General features: G+C 36.3%; 1 protein-coding gene across 1 annotated transcript; it reads right to left on the minus strand.

The window, feature by feature from the left end:
- Positions 1-1212: 1212 nt before the first annotated feature.
- Positions 1213-19693, minus strand: tmc2a (transmembrane channel-like 2a). Its single transcript, XM_066661262.1, has 20 exons — positions 19654-19693; positions 19498-19536; positions 18967-19312; positions 16118-16273; positions 15551-15641; positions 15380-15461; positions 14345-14451; positions 14158-14256; positions 13648-13790; positions 12626-12773; positions 10566-10754; positions 9423-9602; positions 6641-6799; positions 5232-5360; positions 5089-5156; positions 4402-4641; positions 4024-4149; positions 3821-3899; positions 2885-3002; positions 1213-1807 (listed from the first exon to the last, which is right to left on the minus strand). The coding sequence occupies exons 1-20, from the start codon at positions 19691-19693 to the stop codon at positions 1611-1613; spliced, it is 2736 nt and encodes a 911-aa protein (XP_066517359.1). The 3' UTR covers positions 1213-1610.
- Positions 19694-20414: the final 721 nt, after the last annotated feature.

The raw sequence follows: 20414 nt of genomic DNA on the forward strand, positions 1-20414 counted from the left end.
TACAATTTAAAGATCTTTGATTTGACAATTTTCAAACCTTTTAGATTGTGCTGTGTTGTGTTGTGGATATTTTTTTAGACGACAAGGGTGCTCCCATTTAGAGGAGAATTATACTGCCCAAATTTTGCCCTTTAATGACAAAGGACACCTAAAGCTACAATCAGTAATATTCTCCAATGATTCTTCTACACAGTATTCTTCTACTTTTTTAAACATGGCAGTTCCCGTGTTGGAGACCCTCTTAATGGAGCATTAAACTGATAATTCAGGGTCTACAAAGCAATTTGATGATTTTTGAGTTTAGGAAAAAACATCATAAGTCATTGGTCCAAGCTTCAAAATACTATTTTGTGGCCTCAAAATACTAATTCGTGCCTTAATATATTATTTTGAGGCCTCAAAATACTATCTTGTGGCCTCAATATATTATTTTGTTGCCTCAAAATACTTTTTTGTGGCCTTAATATATTATTCTGTGGCCTCAAAATATTATATAGTGGCCATGGCTTGCAAAATAAACCCACCATGTCACCTTAGGGGCTCCATACAAGTCATACTTACTAATTGTGTTTATTTATTTATTTATTTATTTTTCATGATTCCATAAATTGCCTCATTCCAAGCAATTTACTTGATTTTTACATTTTACTTGATCAAGAAAAAACCTTGCTATTAATTATAATAATTTAATTAGACTGAGTCATATTTCATGAAGTCAGAATCTTCAGCTGTTAAACAAATATTGTTACTGTGAAGTAAAAATGCCAGACAACCAACTAATAAGTGTGATGTTTCTGTAGTTTGTGCCAGGGTTAATATCCAGGCTAAAATGTCTTAAGCGAACCATAGAGATTCAGTGCTTGGGAAAAAAAGGACATAGGAATAACATAGGAATAGAAACACATGGTCATTATATATTTGATACTTGATTCCAGTGTGTAATTTAAACTAAATTGAACACATTCTCAAAGCATCTGCATTGGGTAGTAGATATCATAATATTAATCTATTATCTCGGCTGTTCAAAAATAAACATGTACATACAAAAGTGTTTGAATGTTTCAAATTCATTTAAAAAATAAATCACAGAACAAACACTAATATTTCTAACAAACATCTAAATACAATAATCACTGTATTCATTTATTAAAATATACATGTCATACGATGCTGATAATATATATATATATATATTAAAATCATGGATGTTTGTAATTTTGTTTCAAATATTTACTTTGAGTCATATTAACAATTAATACAACATATTATATGCAGTTTTAATGATCAATTGGCCATTTTCCAGAAGAAATTTTCATCATGTTTGGAACAGGCAATATACTGACACATATTGGCTTTTATTAAAAATACTGCATTAAACCCGTTTTAACATGATCCCCTTGTGTGGGACCCCTCTATGGGGCATAAACTGGTTCATTTAGAGACAAACAAGCAACACTGGATCGGGAAATAAATCACTTTCACAAATATTGTTAGTACAGTAATAAAAGTGACTAATAGCTCTTTTAACCTGTGCTTACAACATCCATGTCTGTATTTTATTCTCGAGGTTTGATTAACTGCATTATGTTAAATCATCTGCTAGTAGAGCTCTAGCGCCTGGGTGATTGTCCTTGGCCCCTGCCTGGTCCAGCCCCTGGGCCAGGTCCTGGTGCTCTGGGGCCTGGGGCTTGGGTCACTGGCCCACGAGCATTAGGATTGGCTGAGGCTAATGATACGTCCTTCTGCAGGTTCACACCATTTCCTGCTGCTCCCGGTTTCACTTTAGCTTTCTTTTCTTCAGGCTTGTCTGAGGTGCAGAGAGAAAAGTTGGAATTAGGAAACAAATACATAAATAGCAATAAGCAGTTTGTTTTTTTTGGTTTCCCTCTTCCTCTCTTTATCCGGCCTGGTCATCTGTTTAACCAGAGAGAGCTCGGTCACCAGAAGACAATGAACTCTCTCAGGTTTTTTTTTTTTGCCATGTGCCTCATGTATTGTTTTGCATATATATGGTTTGCATTGTATACGCCAATCTGTATCCTGCCTTGTCTCCTGCTTATGAAGCATATTAAATTCATTTAAATAACATGAACATTTGCTTTATGGTCACTTTATGTAATATTTTGTTAAGTTTATTAATATTAAGTGGGTTTCAAATCTGGACTTTGGATCAAGGTTCCAGACCGGGATTTCCAAATGGCCAGCTGGGATTCAGCTATGGCCCTGTCCACATGTATGAGAATATCTTTAAAAATAGAGGGTTTTCTCTGTTTGTTGACCTCCCATCTACATTAAAACTGTGCTGTAGGTGGAGATTTTTGAAACGCCGTTGTCAGGGGTGTCGTGTTTTTGGGAAAAACAATGCTATTCGAAAATGCTGATGTCACATATAACTTTCTCTGTCTTAAATTCAAATAGCTCCTTATTTCCTATACAAGTCATAAAACTACAATGTATACATGTAGATAGCACTAGATTTCAGATTCCCACACATAAATAGAAATGATATTGTATTAGAAATTTATAATGCACTGTTAAAATCTAGATTTAATAATTTCATGACTTGTGTAGTGCACTGCATGGGGAGCATGGAGTGATTTTAAATTAAACCTCTATGCTTCTCTCATTGTTTTTGGTGTTTTGATGTTTCTCTTAAAAAGGTTCTATTGCCCCCTATTCGACTGGCATGATAATGCAACCATTTTCCTAAAACACCAGGTATAGTGTCATATTGGCTGGCCACTGTAAAGTCCCGGAACCTGGATTAAAGATCTGATTTGAAGACCACTACTTCAAGATATAGATTTTGGCCAAAACAGAATGTGAAAAGGCATAAAACCACAAACATCATATTGTACAACTCTAAGAGTGTATTACTGCAAACCTTTCTTTTCTTCTTGATGGGGAACATTTGCACGGTTGGGTAGTAAGTCCTCCAAATCCTTCATCACTTGATTGGTGCTATCTTTGTTATTTCGCCTGTTCTTCTCCTCATCTCTCGCCTAAGAACAGGATTGGACTTCCATTTACCATTTTGCAATAATTAGGGCAACACTTTCTATGAATCCTGTATCCATAAGACTTTATAAATTCATTTAAGGCAGTATATTAATTCATTTGTTCATGTTCTGTAACTGCTCCATCGTGAGCAGGGTCACAGTGGGTCCAGGGCCTATCTGGAATTACTTGGTGCAAAAGAAGGAACACACCCTAGACAGAGCACCAGTCCATCACAAGGCTAAGGCAATTTATGTCAAAAAGTATAACAAGCTTATAAATGCTTCATTGTCATTATACATAGATTATGCCATGCATTATAAGCATTATGTATACTGTGTTATGCATTATACTATACTGAGGCACCACTCCAATAGTGTCACTGCTTTGACTGTAGGATATTAGTGTGCAACTTTCATTATTTATTTTTTATTTTTTCACCAGGCAGTGTACCTGCCATATGCTAATTGCAATAATTGCTCTTAAGTAATTACATATTATATTATAACACACCACTTTGTAATACAGCCAAGGTCACTTTGTAATATGTAAGGTCACTATTTGGCAAATGAAAGGTCACTGTTACCCTTTCTATCTATGTGATATGTGTAATGTGTTCACAAATTAATGAATAACCATTAATAAACAGATTATAAATCATGTATGACCCTTTATAAGTGTATTTATTCTAACATGGTTCCAAATTCATTTATAAAGCATTTAAGATTCATACAAGGTACAAAATGTGGAGGTGTTTATTTAATTTGAAATGCAGAGATTATACAAAGATGTCCTCTGCCTCAAATATGTGGTTTTAACTTACCATCTGCATTTTCTTCTTCAGTTCATTGTTTGCATTCTTGTAGGCCTCTGACACGGAGTTGAGATAGTAAATAGCCAAACTGAAAAATAAATAAATAAATAAATAAAAATACAGTTGCATAGAGTCAATATTTGAGACATTTTTAAATCTAGAATGTAAACCAAACCAAACCCTCCCAAAAAAAACAGAATTGTGTAGCTCACACCATGAGTAGAATGGCAGGGATAATGAGGCCAGGGTTGGCTGCATAGCTGAACAGCGTTCCCAAAAATGAAGGCAAATCGAGCTCAATGGTCTCTATAATCACATCAAACATTCGCTCCTTGCCACTGTGAGAAGGGACATACGTTACTGTTTTATTATGAAGAAGATATATACTCTGCTGTTCAGAAGTGTGGGATCAATATTCGATAAAATCATTAAACATACATAAACAAAGTCATTATAATATGATTTATTGACTTTTGCTAGTATTTAGTTTACAGTATGTATAAATGTTATTAAATAAAGCAGTAATATCAATTATTAAAATGACGAGCATTCCCAAATATTTATTTTTGTCTGTACATGCATGTGATTACCTAAAGGGCCCACAGTCGAAGGAGGGTGGAAGTGACATGATCGTATAGACGACAGGCAGCAGACTGAGGAAGAGGATGAGAAGGAGAAGGCCCATGTAGAAGTTGTTGGATTTGGAAGCTTTGAAAACTCTCTCATGAGGCACATTGCAGGCCATAACGGCCCAGCACTGGTAGTACATGGAGCTGAGAAGACGAAGAACGTTGATACCCACTAGACCAGGAGCATAAAATGCACCCATCCTAACACACAAACACACACACATACACACACACAAAGTACTGAATATGTTCCTCTGAGGGTACCACCACAGTGACAGTTTTCCATACATTCTTTCTGTACCATTTTCTCTGAAAGTGCACTTGACTTTCTCTCTGGCTTTTTTGTTTTTCCATTAATTGTCCAGGTCAGGGTTGATTTAAACCCCATTTAGCATGTATGGCATGTATAATATATAATGACTGTATTAAAGTTATAGAAGAAGACCAGGAAAGACACTCATCAAAGTCTTCGGTTAGTCATCAACTGCAAAAATGGACTAAACAGAAGAAGTAAATTAACAGTAAACTCTTTAGACCTGTGCTATTATGACTATGGTTCACCCAAATAAAACCATATAAGTACACAGTACACGATCATTACAATAATGAGAGTGAGGTGTGCTTTGTGTATTTGGGTTTATATCCTACCAGATCATCCCTTGATTGAAGACTAAACCCAGGACATTACCGCTGATGTCAAACTCACCATAGGAGGGCTGGGCACAGATAGAACATTTCATAATTAAAACCTGGTAATCTTTAAATAATGTGAGGCTGTTTGGATCACTTACCCAGCCTGCCTCCAGGTCCCAGCACCAGCAGTAGTTCAGAAAACGTACAATCATCGCCCTCAGGAAGTCTCCAATGAGTATTGTCAGGTATGTCACCTGGATATCTGAGATTGTCAGCTTTACAAATTCCTGTTGGGGGAGGTAGAGGAGAACTTTAGACCAACCTTCCACTTCAACATGATTTTTAACATGCCATTTCCAACTGAGTGTGCCATTTTCCTGTGGTAGAATATTTGAAGCTATCTTAATTCCTCCTATTCCATTCGCTTACTGTATTAATGTAAAAGATCTGGGAGGAACGAGGATAAATCTAACATTGAAAGTATAGCAATATGAAGACATTTCCTTTTCAAACTCAGACAAAGCCAAGAAAGAAAGAGTTATTTATTATCAAAGCAAAACGGCATGTTCCACTCATACATGTTTGAGCTCAAAAAATTAAAATTCAGACTTCAACTGATACTGCATTTACACTGAGATTTTAATGCTTTATGAGTATCTTCAGTTACATGTAAATGTATGTCATAATTTTAATTAACATGTGTCATGTTTCACCAAGCAACATTTTTGTCAAAATGATCATTAAAATGTTATTCACCTAATATGCATTTGCACTCAGTGACAGTATGTCTGAAATATTGTAATTTTCAAATTCACCCCCATGCAACGAATGATGGCAAAATGAATATCTTATAGGGGAAAAAGTGCCTCTCTGCTTTGCAATAATGATCACCTCCTACTGTGCTCAGCCTGTGTCAAAATGCTTGTGAAAATACAAACTGAGAAGACTGCATTTTCATTTCCATAGATATCCCCGCCTGTCAGTCATCCAAGGGCAGGGCCAACAGCCAATCAGATTTAGGATTACACTGACATTTTGAATATTACATTTTCATTTTGATATTGATACTGAAAATTGTACCAATATTAAATGCTTTAAATATTTATTATATCAAAATTTCAGGAGACTTTTTTGACCATATTTCATACCTTAGATCATTAAGGGACATTAGTGATATTAGACATCAGTTTAATCATCAGTTTCTTCTAATAAGATGTCTGATAAAACCCAAAAAGTGCATATTCTCCAGAGCAATTTTTCAAACAAATCTAATGCTTTGCTCACCTTGCAAGCAAATCAGATTTATGGCTGAATCTAATTTTGGGTGACCACAAGTTGCAAATAATGAAATCCACATCCGTTTCAAAAGCATCTACAAATGTACCTCAATTCCATTTGTAAAAGTAGAATTTTACTTGTTTTTTTTCCAGCATTCACACTTTGGGAAATCCAGCCTGCTCAAGTTGGATATGGCAAAAAAATCTGATTCAAGCTGCTTTTCTAAAAAAATGCCTAAATGGTCAGCAAAATACAGCAAATGATAATAAATAATATAGATGATCATTACTATTCCCACTGTTGTCTCCCAGCATGGACCTCGGATGGCATCGGCAGGGTCTATAGGGGGAGGTGTACCAGTCTCGTTGGGGTTAAGGGCGGTGAAATTGGCATAATACTCTTTCAGGAACCAAATGCTGGCATTTTTTATGGATTTTTCTTCCTCCAGCTTAGGGACAAAAACAAACATGCACATTACATCAAAGGAGCAGTCAGTCAATTCCTTCAACTCTTCTCATTACAATACAATCATTAAATGTACCAATATTGACACTGGATGTGGCAGCCCTATCCCTCTAAGACAGTGGTTCTCAAACGTTTTAGACCAAGTACCACCTATCAATCCTATGAATGTCTTTCGTGAATATATGTCATTTGCATTATAGAGCGCATACAAATAATTAGGCCTAAACTTTATGTTTTAAATTCAACTATGAGAACATATACATTTTGAAAGAAATAAAAAAGTGAAGATAGATCAATATAATATGTGCTTTAATAGACTATAGGTGAAAAAAGGGCAGTACATGGAGCAGGTGCTCACAGCGGCTCTCAGCACTGGTATCAGTAGGTGAAGGAGGCATGGCGCTGTTAAACAGTGTTTTGAACATTTTTTTTAGTTTCAGATTTTCAGTTAATAATGAATTCTTTAGTTAAGAAGTAATTTATTTTTTTCGAGGTCATCTGGCATACCACTACTTGCTGCTTCAGGTACCACCATGTAAAGTCTGAGTACCCCTGCTCTGAGGGATATGATACATGCTTATGAAACAAGGACAGGGAACTGGGATCAGTGTATAAATGTTAAGTGTTTATAATAACCTGGTGTGGGTCTTTTCACTTGTGTTAATGAAAATAGGTTCCTTATTGACCTGATTTTAAACCAAAACCACTTTTCAAATTTCAAAGTGTACTAACAAATATTGGCTTGTCCCTGATGAAATAACCTACCATAGTACATACAGTCTACCACCATCAGAAAATGATACCATTTATTATAACTACAGGTAGGGTAATTCATTATCAGAAAAAAAAGTGTCCTCACCTTGCAGTAGCCACAGTCTCACGATAATAGCAATGGTGAATAGGGTTTTCTTGACTTTCTGACTGTTTAGCAAAGCTTACATGTTTCTCTTAAGCAAAAACCATACACAAGTGCAACTAACATACACTAGTATGAAAACTGGAAAGCTAGCATATTCATAGATGGAAAATAATGTGAAAATTACTAAAACCACTTGAAGGATATTTAACAAATGACTTACAGCAAACAGCTGTTATTAGCCAAATTATGAGCTGTCTAGCCGAAAAAATATGGCAGAGAGTGGAGTTATTTTTCTCTAAAAGCCTTGGAATTAATATGTTTTTTACTTTTATTCCCACTATTTAGGGACCTAATCAGATATGCTAAGCAAAAATCCATCCAGTCAAGTGATAATCAGGGGGTTATTGGCAGGCAGAAGGGAGAATAAGTTACACGTCACACACATTGAAATAGTACCTTCCATTCTATGTTTGAAAATTTCAAACTTGAATAAAAAGAAATAATTGACTGGCATATTATATAATTATCAATTACTTAATACATAATTTTCTATAACTGTTTTATCTATAGTCCAGAGCCTACCTGGTATCACTGGGTGCATGACAGGAGCACACTCTCAGCATGTCACCAGTCCATTACAGGGCACCATACACTCACACACACTAACAACTACACTCTCAGAAAATATGTTCTTTACAGGTACAAAGAGTTTAGACAGTGTTTTTAAAGTCCAGTTTTGTTCCATAAAGCTGCATTCTCTTCTACAGGAGTGGTCAACGTTTCTAAGCTTTCATCATAGTAAAGGTTATCTTCTAAGTTCTGAGCTGGGAAACAGTGATGAGTTCCTCTGCAGTGCACTCCGCTATCTCTGAATCAGTGGGACTGGATTTCTTTGGTTGACCTTGTTTACTGGCTTCACATTACCTGTCTGGTTGGTGAAACCATCGTATCATCATCATCAGGTAATCTAACCAGGCACCTAATGTGTAAAAGATCATTGTGATGTACATTGGGTCTCACTCATCCCATTCCACTTTCAGGTTTTATGTTGTATTCTGGGTAAATTAGTAATCTCTCCTACTATGAAATACTATTGTTCTATACAATGGTTTCCATCTGTTCTGCCATCTGCAAACCCTAACCTTAACCCTAACCCTAACCCGTTTAGGCCAGCATTCTGTCATTTGTGTCAAGCATTTGGGGTAATAAAAGCTTCATATATGATCTCTTATTTAGATTAGTGAGAGAGCAACTATGAATTTAGTGGTGGATCATTCTCAGTGCTGCAGTGACACATGTGGTGGTGGTGTGTTAGTGTGTGTTGTGCTAGTATAAGTGGATCAGACACAGCAGTGCAGCTAAAGTTTTTAAAGCCCTCAGTAACTGCTGTTTTAACATTTTAGGTGTGAGCGGAAATGTGAAAGTCGCGAGGAAAAAGAGAGGTATTTTTGGGCCCATGTTTTGATATGGGAGGGATTTTAACAGTTTGGGTGTGGGGTCAGGGCCGTTTCTCTCAGTGAATGCTATTGACTGATGGCTCCTGGTTCTGTAACCATTAGGAGATGTGAAAGTATGCAGAGTAACAAGTGGACTACAGTCTGTATTTGCAGAACTACAAAGTGCTTCTGTATGGTCAGTGGAGCTGCAAGGTAGATACCAGGTAAGTGTTCCTAATCCAGTGATCGTTTAATGTATATTAGCATTAGCTAACTAATAAAGTGCCTAATGCCATGGTGCATTTCCTTACTTTTGCATTAACCTCATCAAACAGAGCCAGTAGGAAGGTGTAGAGATTCCCCAGGAAAAGAGCGAAAATGCGACCAAGTTGCCACTTGAGGGCGATGCGGGGGTGATATTCCTCCAGCTCAGCAATGGTTTCAAACAGCATGGGGCCAACCAGTCCTAGCAGAGACATGATGATCTCCAGCTGAAAAATATCCACAATCACACAGTCACCATTCATATTTTATACATATTTATTGGGTTATAGTTAAAAAAATTATTTATATACTAAAATATATCGTTAAATCTCTAAAATTTATATTTTATACCATATTATTATGAAGGTCTGACACTAGACTAGGTCGTATTACTGTATGGTAATGCTGTTCAAATGACATTTGCATAATATAATTAAATCAATTTAATGTATTATATATTTGCAGAATAGCAAAGAAAATGTTTTATATTTACTTAATTTGGCCATATTGTGCTATTTATATGTCAGTTCATCTGAAATTTATTGTAAAAGAACAGATTGTTAAAATATGTAAAACATCTAAATTAAACAGATAATTAAATAGACACATAAACCAACATCCCTACGCCCTACATCACTTGCTCTGATTTCACAACACTGTTAAAAAAAAAAAAAAGTTACTGTACAGGTACATTATTGTCACCAAGGCTTTAAACAGTGTGAATGTACCTTCAAAGGTACAACAGTGCATGGTTTTAAAGTTGTGTTTCCTAAATATTCTTCACATTCCTTCTCCGGGATGAGAGGGAGAGAGAGAGAATATTTGTATGCTTTCATTAAAGTACTCTGCACAATAAAATCAATTATAAGTATGGGATATGAAATGGAGCAATTATGTCACCTAACCAAAAAAGTTCTGGAAATATACCCTTTAGGGTACCACAACAGTGATTGTTTTTCTGAGAGTGTAGGACAGATGTAAACAAAATGTAATTACTGTGCAATTTTGCACATTATTCAGTGTTTTCATTTTACCCATTTTGGATAAATGAGGTAAAAAAAAAAAAAAGCTTACATAAATATGTTAACCTACCTCTTGTATATCTTGTATAAATCCAATTAAAGCTTTTAACATAACATTATGATTTAGATTTAGAAACTTGAATTAGAATATCTGTTATGCTACATTACCTCATTTTTCTCATACCATCCTAGATTGTCCATGTTAGCAAACTCTTGAGATCGTTTGACCACAAAGTAGATGAGGTAGCCACTGCCCCCAAGGGTGCAGGTGATGAGGAAGTTGGCCAGAACACGAAGAAACCTCCGTAGGTGAATGTTCTCATCCTTTTGGTTCTCTTGTTCATCTACTATAGACTCCTGCAACACACAGGTTGGCTTTTCAGTATAAAAAGACACTCATTGGTGACACTTAAAAGCTATAAAAGTGTTTACATATAGTTTTCAAAAAGTTTACTGCTTTTGACCATTACATTTTAGGCATAAGGAGTCTTACAAACTGTGGAAATCCACAAACTTACTCTGAAAGTACAACCAGAAAATGAGACACAAAATAGCCATAGATGTCTGTGATAAAATGGACAAGGAGTGTGAAAGCAAAGAGGTCATGTTAATATTTATTACAAATATATACATTTATTACAAATAAATATTTATACAATACAAATATATATTATACAACCAAACCCCATTTCCCACAAATTTAGGACAGTACAAAAGAAAAAAGAAAAAAATGCAATGGTGTGCAAATAATTTATCCTTATTTTCAATAACAAAATATACAAAGACAACATTTTAAATGTTTTCTGAAAAGTATTGGCCTATTTTTATTTGATGACAACAGCATGTTCCAAAACAATTTGGAACGGGGGCAAATCTACCACGCTGCATGAACACGCTTTAAGTGTTTGGAAACAGAGGAGACCAACTGTTGTAGTTTTGAAAGTCAAATGTTTCCCCATTTTAGTTTGTTATAGGTTTTAAGCTGCTCAACAGCTCAGTGTCTCCATTATAAGTGCAGAAGTTTCCCCAAAAAATTCTTCTACATGGCAGCATATTGTTCCAAACTTTAATGTATCATTCAGCCTTAACAGTGCCTTTACAGATGTGCAAAGCCTATGCACTAATGCCACCCCATCCCATCATGAATGCTGGCTTTTAAACTCTGGGCTTATAACAAGTCCGTGGCATCCATACATTCTAAATTTTTATTTGTTAAACCCCAGGAAATGTTTTAACTTGCATTTGTGGATGCAGTGGTGAACCATGGTTATAGTAAATGGTGTTTCTTAGCCCATGTAGTTATTTCCACTACTGAATCATATCTGTTTTTAATGCAGTGCCACCTGAGGGCCTGAAGATCACAGTCAGACAGTAATGGTTTTGGACTTGTCCCTTGCATATATAAGATTCTCTTAATCTATAAATAATATGTGCTGAAGATTAAGAAATCACCAGCTTCTTTGCTAATTTGTGCTGAGAAATTTTCTTTTTGAATTGTTGAAATATTTGCCCATGCAGCTTTTCACAGGGTGGTGAACCCCTCCCCATTTTTACCTCTAAAAGTTTCCGAATCTCTGAGCACATCATTGCATTCTGTTTGTATTTACATTTTGCACAGTGTGCCACTTTCTCTGGAATTGGGGTTTGTATATTTTGCCTGGTATGGAATGACACTGTGAATACTAATGTGGCACCTCTGCAGTATATAAATGGTTAACACTTTTCACCTTAGTTAGAAAGTCCTTTTTACTTCACAATAACATTTTCTTATGCATAAATAAGAAGTGTTTTAAAAGACTAGTAGTAAACTTTGTGTGTTTGTTATTTATTTGAATTCTGGATCATAAATGCAACTGTTCACTGGAGTTCAGTCACTCCAGAAATCACAGTTCCACATCTCCAGTCCAGTATTTGGGGACTTATGCCCACTGCCAATGCTTGGATTTGCTCTTTCAATTAACATGTGGGTACCCAGTTGAACACAACAGCAATTAATGATGTATGAAATAACTGAATTTTCTTAATTCAATTCACTAAAAGGAGCGTCTACAATTGTTTGGGCAAATTGTGTGTACAACAGTATTATACATGTATTAGAATTTAATTGCCACAAAAATGTCTTATTGGTCAAGACCTAACACAGACACTCTTGTTTGAAAGCTCTGGTCAGAGCAACAAACACACACGCGCACATGAGTACAACATCACCCCTGAGTATCCCTACATACCTTGAAGCTGGTGGTGATGGAGGCATATTTGTTGTCAGCAGTTTCTGCATTGCCGATGAGGTAGTCCCAGCTGGTGAACATCTTCCAGGCAAAGGTGAACTCACTGTCCTCGCCATCCCCGCCCCCCACGTCTGCGTTTTTAGCCATCCTAACGGCGAGAGTGGACTACGTTCACAAACCCTCTGGAAATCCACTCTGGCTGGCAGGATAACAGAAGCGCATTCTTCCGCACAAACAACCACTTTGAGCTGTGGCAAGCAACCTATGCCTGACTAGCAATGAAAGGGTTAAATCTAACTGATTTTTCTTTTACTGAAAAGACATGATATAGCACCATCATCATTATCAGTACACATTTATCTTTAAAGGAGCAATAAGTCATTTTTTAGAACCAAAAACACCAAAAATAAGCAAGGTTTTCTTTTTTGTGGGATTAAATGTAAAACAAAATTTATATATATAATAAACAAATATATATTTGTTTAAGAAATTAATGAAGCATTTAAGGTGGAAACAGGAAATTGCAGTAAGATACTAGTGAATAATATCAAATATATATACAATAATATAATCACTGCTATGTGTACTGGAACACACACTTTAAAACTACTTTAAAAAAGTAACTATACACCACATCTCATAACAGAAAATGTTATGATTAACCCCATATATCTGAATCTCAACATTTTTAAGTAGCACTGTCAATAGAAAATACAACTCTTAAATCCAGGTCCATTTAAAGTAACTTCTCCAGCAGTTGAAGTGACAAAATTACACCACAGTACTTACACAAGTATCAAAGTCTGAGAACATCAGCATGATTGTTATGCAAAGAATGAATTTGCTTATTGCTCCTTTAATATGCAAAATACTATGTATTTTTCAAGCAGCTGAAAGGAAACTAGACTAAATCAAATACCACAGTACAGACACACTAAGCTGTTTAACATTATGTCACAGTTTGAAGTAACATTTCATGCCATTTCTAGAGCACCTAGCAATGGATGAAACAAGAGACTCACGTTCGGATCACAACCATCAGGCTATACCCGAAGGTCCCAATGCCCACCATCAGGTAGGACAGAGGGAGACGGAACTTCAGGAAGCCAATGGTTCTCTGGTTATTATAGTAGCCATAGAAAAGGACCGAATACTTGCAGTAACCCTGTTAAAATAGAACTCAGTTAGAGGGATTATTGTTTGAGACATTCTTCAGCAAAAAAGATTCTGTGACACTGTATACAGCAATGCACACAACGTACAAATTGCAGGAATGTGATTAATACATTCTTAAAAATACAGGTACTGTTAGAGGTTCTTTAGATTGATTTGTTCCTTCAGATGGAAAAAATCTGTCTATTTAAAAATACATTTTGTAATTTTTTATTAAGTTTTAAAAACTTTTATTTTATAAAATTTCTACAACAGTTGAAGGTTCTTTCTAAAGCTGTCAAACTATGGACCAAGCAGGAACCTTGATTTTTTAAAGAATGTACATGCAGAATTGAATATGCATAAATTGAATATTTTACATTAAAATCCGTAAGGACAGAGTAGTCCATTGCAGTGTCCTGTTCATCTCGAGGCACAGTTTTCCGAGGAATGGATCCATAGGGAAGGCCCATGAGAACCTATATGTAAAAGATAAATTTTTTTTATTAGCAATATAATATAGACATATACTTCTATCTGTAAACAAACTGGATCAAGGTTTCTGACCTCTGGGATAACAACTAGGCCAAATGTCAAACTGAAGAGCACAAGATTCATGCCATACATCCAGCGCAGGAAGATGAAGTATGAGGCGACTGAAGAACCAAAGTGACCTAGAGTGAAGTTGAAAAAAAATGCATTTCCTATTGTTTTCAACAGGTTGTAAAGTCGATCTTCGGTAAAAATTCAGTGGTAGACTAAAAAAAGTCCCCTTTTAGACACCATCCTCTCTAGCCACAACTTCATGCCACCATTTTACTTCAGTCACAGTCTTTTTATTCACAATAACATTTCAATGGGAATATTTGGCCAAAAATTAATTAACATCACTGCCTCAGAAACTAAATATAATCAATCTTCCAAAACATGTTTGGTGTCCAAGTTTCTTTAGATTTGTACTGCAGTTAATGGTTATGCTAGTGGTTATAATCTACCAAAATCACTGTGGAAATTGTTTACCTAAATCAGGAAATACCTGCCACAACCAGCCCCAAAGTGAAATACATGTAATATATTTGTTTAAATTGTTACAGATATATTATGACAAAGTTCTACATTTATGAAAATTAACCTTTTTTGGGGGGTGCCCCTCTAAAAGTAGGTTTTGGTTAAGAACCCCCCCACCCTCACATGGCTCTACCCACAACTGAATGATGCACAGGTGGCCTACTATCTTATGGCCCCCTCCAATTCCCCATGGTTCTGCCAATAGCAAAAGATTAATATTATGATGTACTACTAATTGTTCCTCAGAGGCCAGCTGGGGTACTATCCTGAGGCCTAAATAAGGTAGTTATATCTAACATAATCATTCTATTATATGGATAAGCAATAGAAGGGAATATAAAGCAGTGCTATTTTATGGCAACTATGCCATTATTCAAAATCTATACCACATCGGCAGAACCTTGCACTGATAGAAATACAGCCATACATGTCCCAAATATAACAGACTTTCACCCTGAATCACTTACCACATCACATAAACTGAGTAACACAAAGATCAAACAGAAACACACCACATATATCCAAACAACTCACTTTCAACCTCTTTAATTTTCCGTTCCCAGGGTATACAGGCGGTCTTGAAATTATCAAAATCTCTCTGAAATTTGATCCATTTCTAGCAAAAGAATATAAAACTAATTTAACAAACAATTAAAAAGAAAAAAAATTTAATTTATAATATACATTGTTGTTTTTTTTCCATACCTTCATCATCATGACTTTGTAGGCATAGAGTTTTCTGCCCTTTCCTTTGCCCAAAGCTCCCTCAAACTTATCCACAAACAACTGTGCTTCCCTAATGAGAAATTGTGCAAATGAGTGAAACATACATTTTAATTCCAGAAGGAATAGATTTAAAATGAGAAAATGAACTACAGATGAAAAACAGAAATTGAACATCTTACCTACAATGCAAATGACAAAACAGCTTTAAAACTTGGCTGTAATCTTATGCTTATGCATTTCTTTTGGTGAAGTTGACTGTGTTTGGGAGCACATATATAATGTTTAATTCCTCCACTAGCAGATAAGACATATGCTCAGTTAATAAATACTTAAAGCAAACCAACTCGCTATTGGGGAAATACTCAAAGAATTATAGTGTAGTGCGGGTTGGCACAGCAAGGCAAATGATAATGAGAGGCATAATGCATGTCACTTGTAATAATTCCATTGTAAACGTGATTTGGGACCTTGTTCAATATAAATTTTGTATGATTTAAAATGTTACAAGTACAAAGAATGAACAAAGCATGCACTCCTCCACAGTACTTGAGGTGTTTGAGTCTCCGCTTCATCCGCCAGGGCTTGTTCCTAATGTTTGCAATCAGCTTCTTCTTCTCCTCCACCTCCTCCATCAGCCGGGCCCTCTCCCCCTCTGACATGGACTCCTCCTCCTCTTCCCCCCCCTCTGACTTTGAGTCCTCACTTGGACATTGCAGAGGACGGAGGGATGAAGAAAGAAGGAGTGATGAGTAATATTACAAGAGAGCAGATGTTTATGCTGATCTGGGACCAGTTTGGGAGGTCCTACTATTGGAACACAGTCCTAGACCAGCATAATGAGGGAAAATTCACCCTAAAGCCTGATGGTTACTGTGTTAACATTCAGGCTCCACCTTTTAGAAAAATTATAGAATGATGCCTTAGTAAATGTTATACTGGTATTGGTTTAGTTATTAAAAGATTATTTGATTCAAATACCAGCACTGCTGAATAATGTATTGGGACCAGTTAAAGGAGCAATCAGTCATTTTTACCTATGATTAATTTTAACTTAAAAAAAACCCAAACAGTTTGACACCTAGCAGCCTGGATGTGTTTTGGATTCTGTACTAAACCTATTTTCTTGTGGGAAACATGCTTGACAGAGTGTTATTTCTTTAGCTTTAGATTTGCATTTTATAGAAAAAATGTTAATAGAAACCCCATTTCCAGACCTTTTTTTTAAATTTTAACTCTTTCCTGCCACATGCCCTGGGTTAATGGCAAGAGAGAATATCCGGCTTGTTATAAGTGCACAGTTCAAAAGCCTGCATCTGTGAAGGTAAGGGGCTGCAATAGTGCATATGGTGTGGGTGTGAAGGCACAGGTTAATTCTAAAAGAACTGTCACCAATAGAAAACAATTGGTGGATTATGAAACTGAAAACACTATAATGGAGACCCTGTCCTGTTGAGCGGCTGCAAACCTATATGAAATGGTAATTCCATTTTCAAAATGACAGCTTTGGGTTTTCTCAGTTCCCAAATGTTTACAGGCTGTTGTTAAAAGGAGAGGTGACACAACATAGTGGTAATTATGCCTCTGTGTCTTTTTTTTTTATGTTGCTGGCATCAAATTGTAAATGGGCATACACTTTTCTAAAAACAAATTTGAAACATTGTCTTTTTACTATTATAAATTAAAATAGAGTTTATATGATTTGCCCATCATTGCATTTTTTTTTATTTACATTTGGCCAAGTGTCCAAACTTTTTTGGAAATGATGTTTCGTACTTTCCAAAATATTGTTTGCTAATATCTGATAGTGTACATGGGTTAGGCTGACTAGCCTATTTATCTTTGATTAGTTTGAGCTACATTTGAATTTTTAGGTGAAGCACTCTTTCAAAAACCCTCCTCCACCACAACTTCAAAGTATTCCGATTAATGGACTTATCTGCAGAACATAGCAGAGAGGAAAGCAGAGAAATCCCCTTTTCTAAGTGTGAGTTTTGAGGTCTTGCGATCAGCTTCTTCTGAACTCTCTTGAACTTTTGATTAATGTAAGAGATGACCTTGTGGTAAGCACCCCCAACCCTCTGAATCTACAGATATGCATGCTTTCTTCCATTTTTAAGTGGAAACTGAAAAGCTGTTACTACGTTTCTACTTATTAGCATATGATTTATTGTTCAAATGACCTTGCCTTATAATCTGTCCTTGACTTATTTTTTAATATTATTATTTTTTAAAGGAATCATAGTTTAGAAAACGCATGTTTCCTCCCTTAAAAAGAAACTAAATTTGATGTAGCATGTACACACTTAAACATTTCTACTGACTTCTCCAGCTCATACCGCAAAGACAGCTAATTGTATTTATTTTTTTTTAATATATGCAAAATTCTATCTATTCCCTCTGCAGCATGTTTGCTCTGCTCAGTTTATAAAAACTTTTCAACTCTGTCCTTCAGCTCAGTCAATCAGAAGAGATCTAATTTGCATATACCAGTCTTAAAAGTCTTATGTAAGCGCTTACTTAAAGGAGCAATCTGCCATTTTCTCCAACTATGAAACAGCCATCATACTGAGTCTAGTGGCCGTCATGTATCAGAGATTTTGTACTTTATCTGTAGCTGGACGTGGGGGTGGGGGGCATAATGTGTCTTAAGAAGTGTCCTTATATCACTACTTCATAGGTTTTGGTACGCTAGTGGGGCCCCAGGTGCACTAGGTTTTTTGTTTTTTTTTCACCCTTGCCCTTCAAACAGTTTCAAACAAGAGTTCACCTCTGATTATCTGCAGTAAAGTGAAATGGGTCATGTTTCCATTTGTTATACTTTTGCGAATAAACTTCAGATGGCATAGGCTCCAGAAATCAGGGACAGCATTAAAATGAGGGAGTTGGATTTTTGCTTTGATCAGAATCATTTTTACAACCAGAATCATTTTAAAACACGTTTTATATCTCTGGCTTTTGCACTAAAATAAGAAGCTCAGGTGGTGCTGGTAGTGGTCCTAATTCGCAGAGAGGAACCCATGGTCATGCAGTCTGGGGCACCATGCCACGTGAGCAGTATGAACTTGCTGAAACGTCTTTGTTAATTCAAAAAATCTGTTTTTGGGAATTTCTGTGCCTTTTCCATTCATTTTTTATGCAAAATTCACAAAGACGAACATGGCTGCCCCATGTGGGTGACCTGTACTGCAAAGCAATTTTATTCTTAATCTCATGTGAGTTGCACTTAAAAATAATAATTCCTCTCATAAACATTGCACCATACGTGTGGTTAAAAAAGGCATATTGCTCCTTTAATAAGTAGTAGAAATTGTGAGTTGTTTGATAGACAAACAGTTATTTTTGCAGATACACAACACAAAACAGGAAAGTCTGTTTCAGGTTGTTTTCTATCATACCTACTGCTCTTCTTCTTACTGCTTTTGTCATCATCTTTGTTCTTGCCCTTGCCTTTCTGTTTCTTGCCTCCTCTCTTGTTTCTCTTATTGGATTCCCCATTCTCACCCCCGTTCGCTCCTGGCTTGCCTCTCCTCCGGTTTCCTGCGGACCTCCTCGGTGGAATGTCATCATCACTGTCGTCTTCCTCCTGCTTCTGGGCTGCTTTCTTCCTGTTGCCCGCCCTCCGACCTCGCGGGGGCTCGTTGTCTTCATCTTCATCCTCACCGTCCTCGCTGGTGTCTGCCTTGCCTCGTTTTGCAGCTTGTGCTTTCTTCTTCTTGCCTTTGCTTTTGGCATTGGTATCCTCTAAATGCAGTCATGTACGTGGGTTCAGGTGCTCGTGAGAGCAAAATAACCACACATTCTTCATATCACATCTTTGAAATAAGACTTATACACAGATTCATTAGGGGAAATTTTTAAGTAGATCAATGTTACACAAGTTATACAACCACAAAAACACAAACAGAAGCAAAAGACATTCTACCTACCCTCTGCACTCTCCACTTCTCCATCAATCTCTATACCCACTAAAGAACAAATAAAACACACAGCATCCCTTAGTATAGTTCTTTCGATGCAGATTAAACAAGTCAAATAATTTTTCAAATATCATAACACTGCAGTTTCCTTGATCTTATTCTCACCTTCTTCTAATTTCCTCGTAGTGTCACTTTTCTTAGGCATTTTGGATAGTTAGAGATGCTCTGTGCTTAGAAATGTTCTGCTGGACAGAGTAAGTCCGACACATTCTGCAGGTGTCCAGCTGCTCTCCAGTAACTGATTCCCTATAGCCATGGCAACACCATGTGACCTCCTCATCAGATACGTCCAATATCAGTGGCTAGGAATATCCTTATAATCTATAAAATCAGAAATAGAAATCATAGAAGAAATAGTTCAGCTCACATTTGAAACAGATTTGCCTGTCTTCAAGGTTTACAAAAACTAGGTCAAAGAAGTAACGCATTCTTATAAGAATAAAAGGCCTTGTGATGCTTCCTGTTAAGATGCATTCAGCTATGAGACATTCCAAGGCCCATTTAAGACATCAATGCTTTCTTAGGAGCAGCAAGACAAGCATATTATGTCTGATTAAACTGTCAGATACACTCTCACTCATTGAGACACATGACACCTAGCACTTGTCACAAGACGAGCACCCTTAAACATTTAATGAAGGTTTAGGTTTCCTTTCAGAGGCAATTAAACACATTTCACAGTGTATTAAGCTGTTACAGTATAATATCACAGGTTAGAAGCGCTAAAAATATTTTCCTGCCAACCATCTTTTATAATGGCAAATGTTTTTAGATCAGACCTTTGTATATGTGAATATTTAGTCCATGAGAAATGTGAGTACATGAGAGCTACAATACTCCACATGTATAAGGAATATATTGGTCTT

The sequence above is a fragment of the Hoplias malabaricus genome, chromosome 2 (genome assembly GCF_029633855.1).
Source record: "Hoplias malabaricus isolate fHopMal1 chromosome 2, fHopMal1.hap1, whole genome shotgun sequence".
NCBI classification, from domain to species: Eukaryota; Metazoa; Chordata; class Actinopteri; order Characiformes; family Erythrinidae; genus Hoplias; species Hoplias malabaricus.

Bases quoted from the DNA above. Each gene is read 5' to 3' on its own strand.
- tmc2a (XM_066661262.1), bottom strand. From the start codon at position 19,693: ATGCCTAAGAAAAGTGACACTACGAGGAAATTAGAAGAAG. The intron at 15,642-16,117 runs GTACTGTGGAGG...ATTTCTCATTAG, and splicing joins CGGAGACTCAAACACCTCAA to GGAAGCACAGTTGTTTGTGG. The intron at 3,900-4,023 runs GTGAGCTACACA...TTTATTTTTCAG, and splicing joins CCTGCCATTCTACTCATGGT to TTTGGCTATTTACTATCTCA.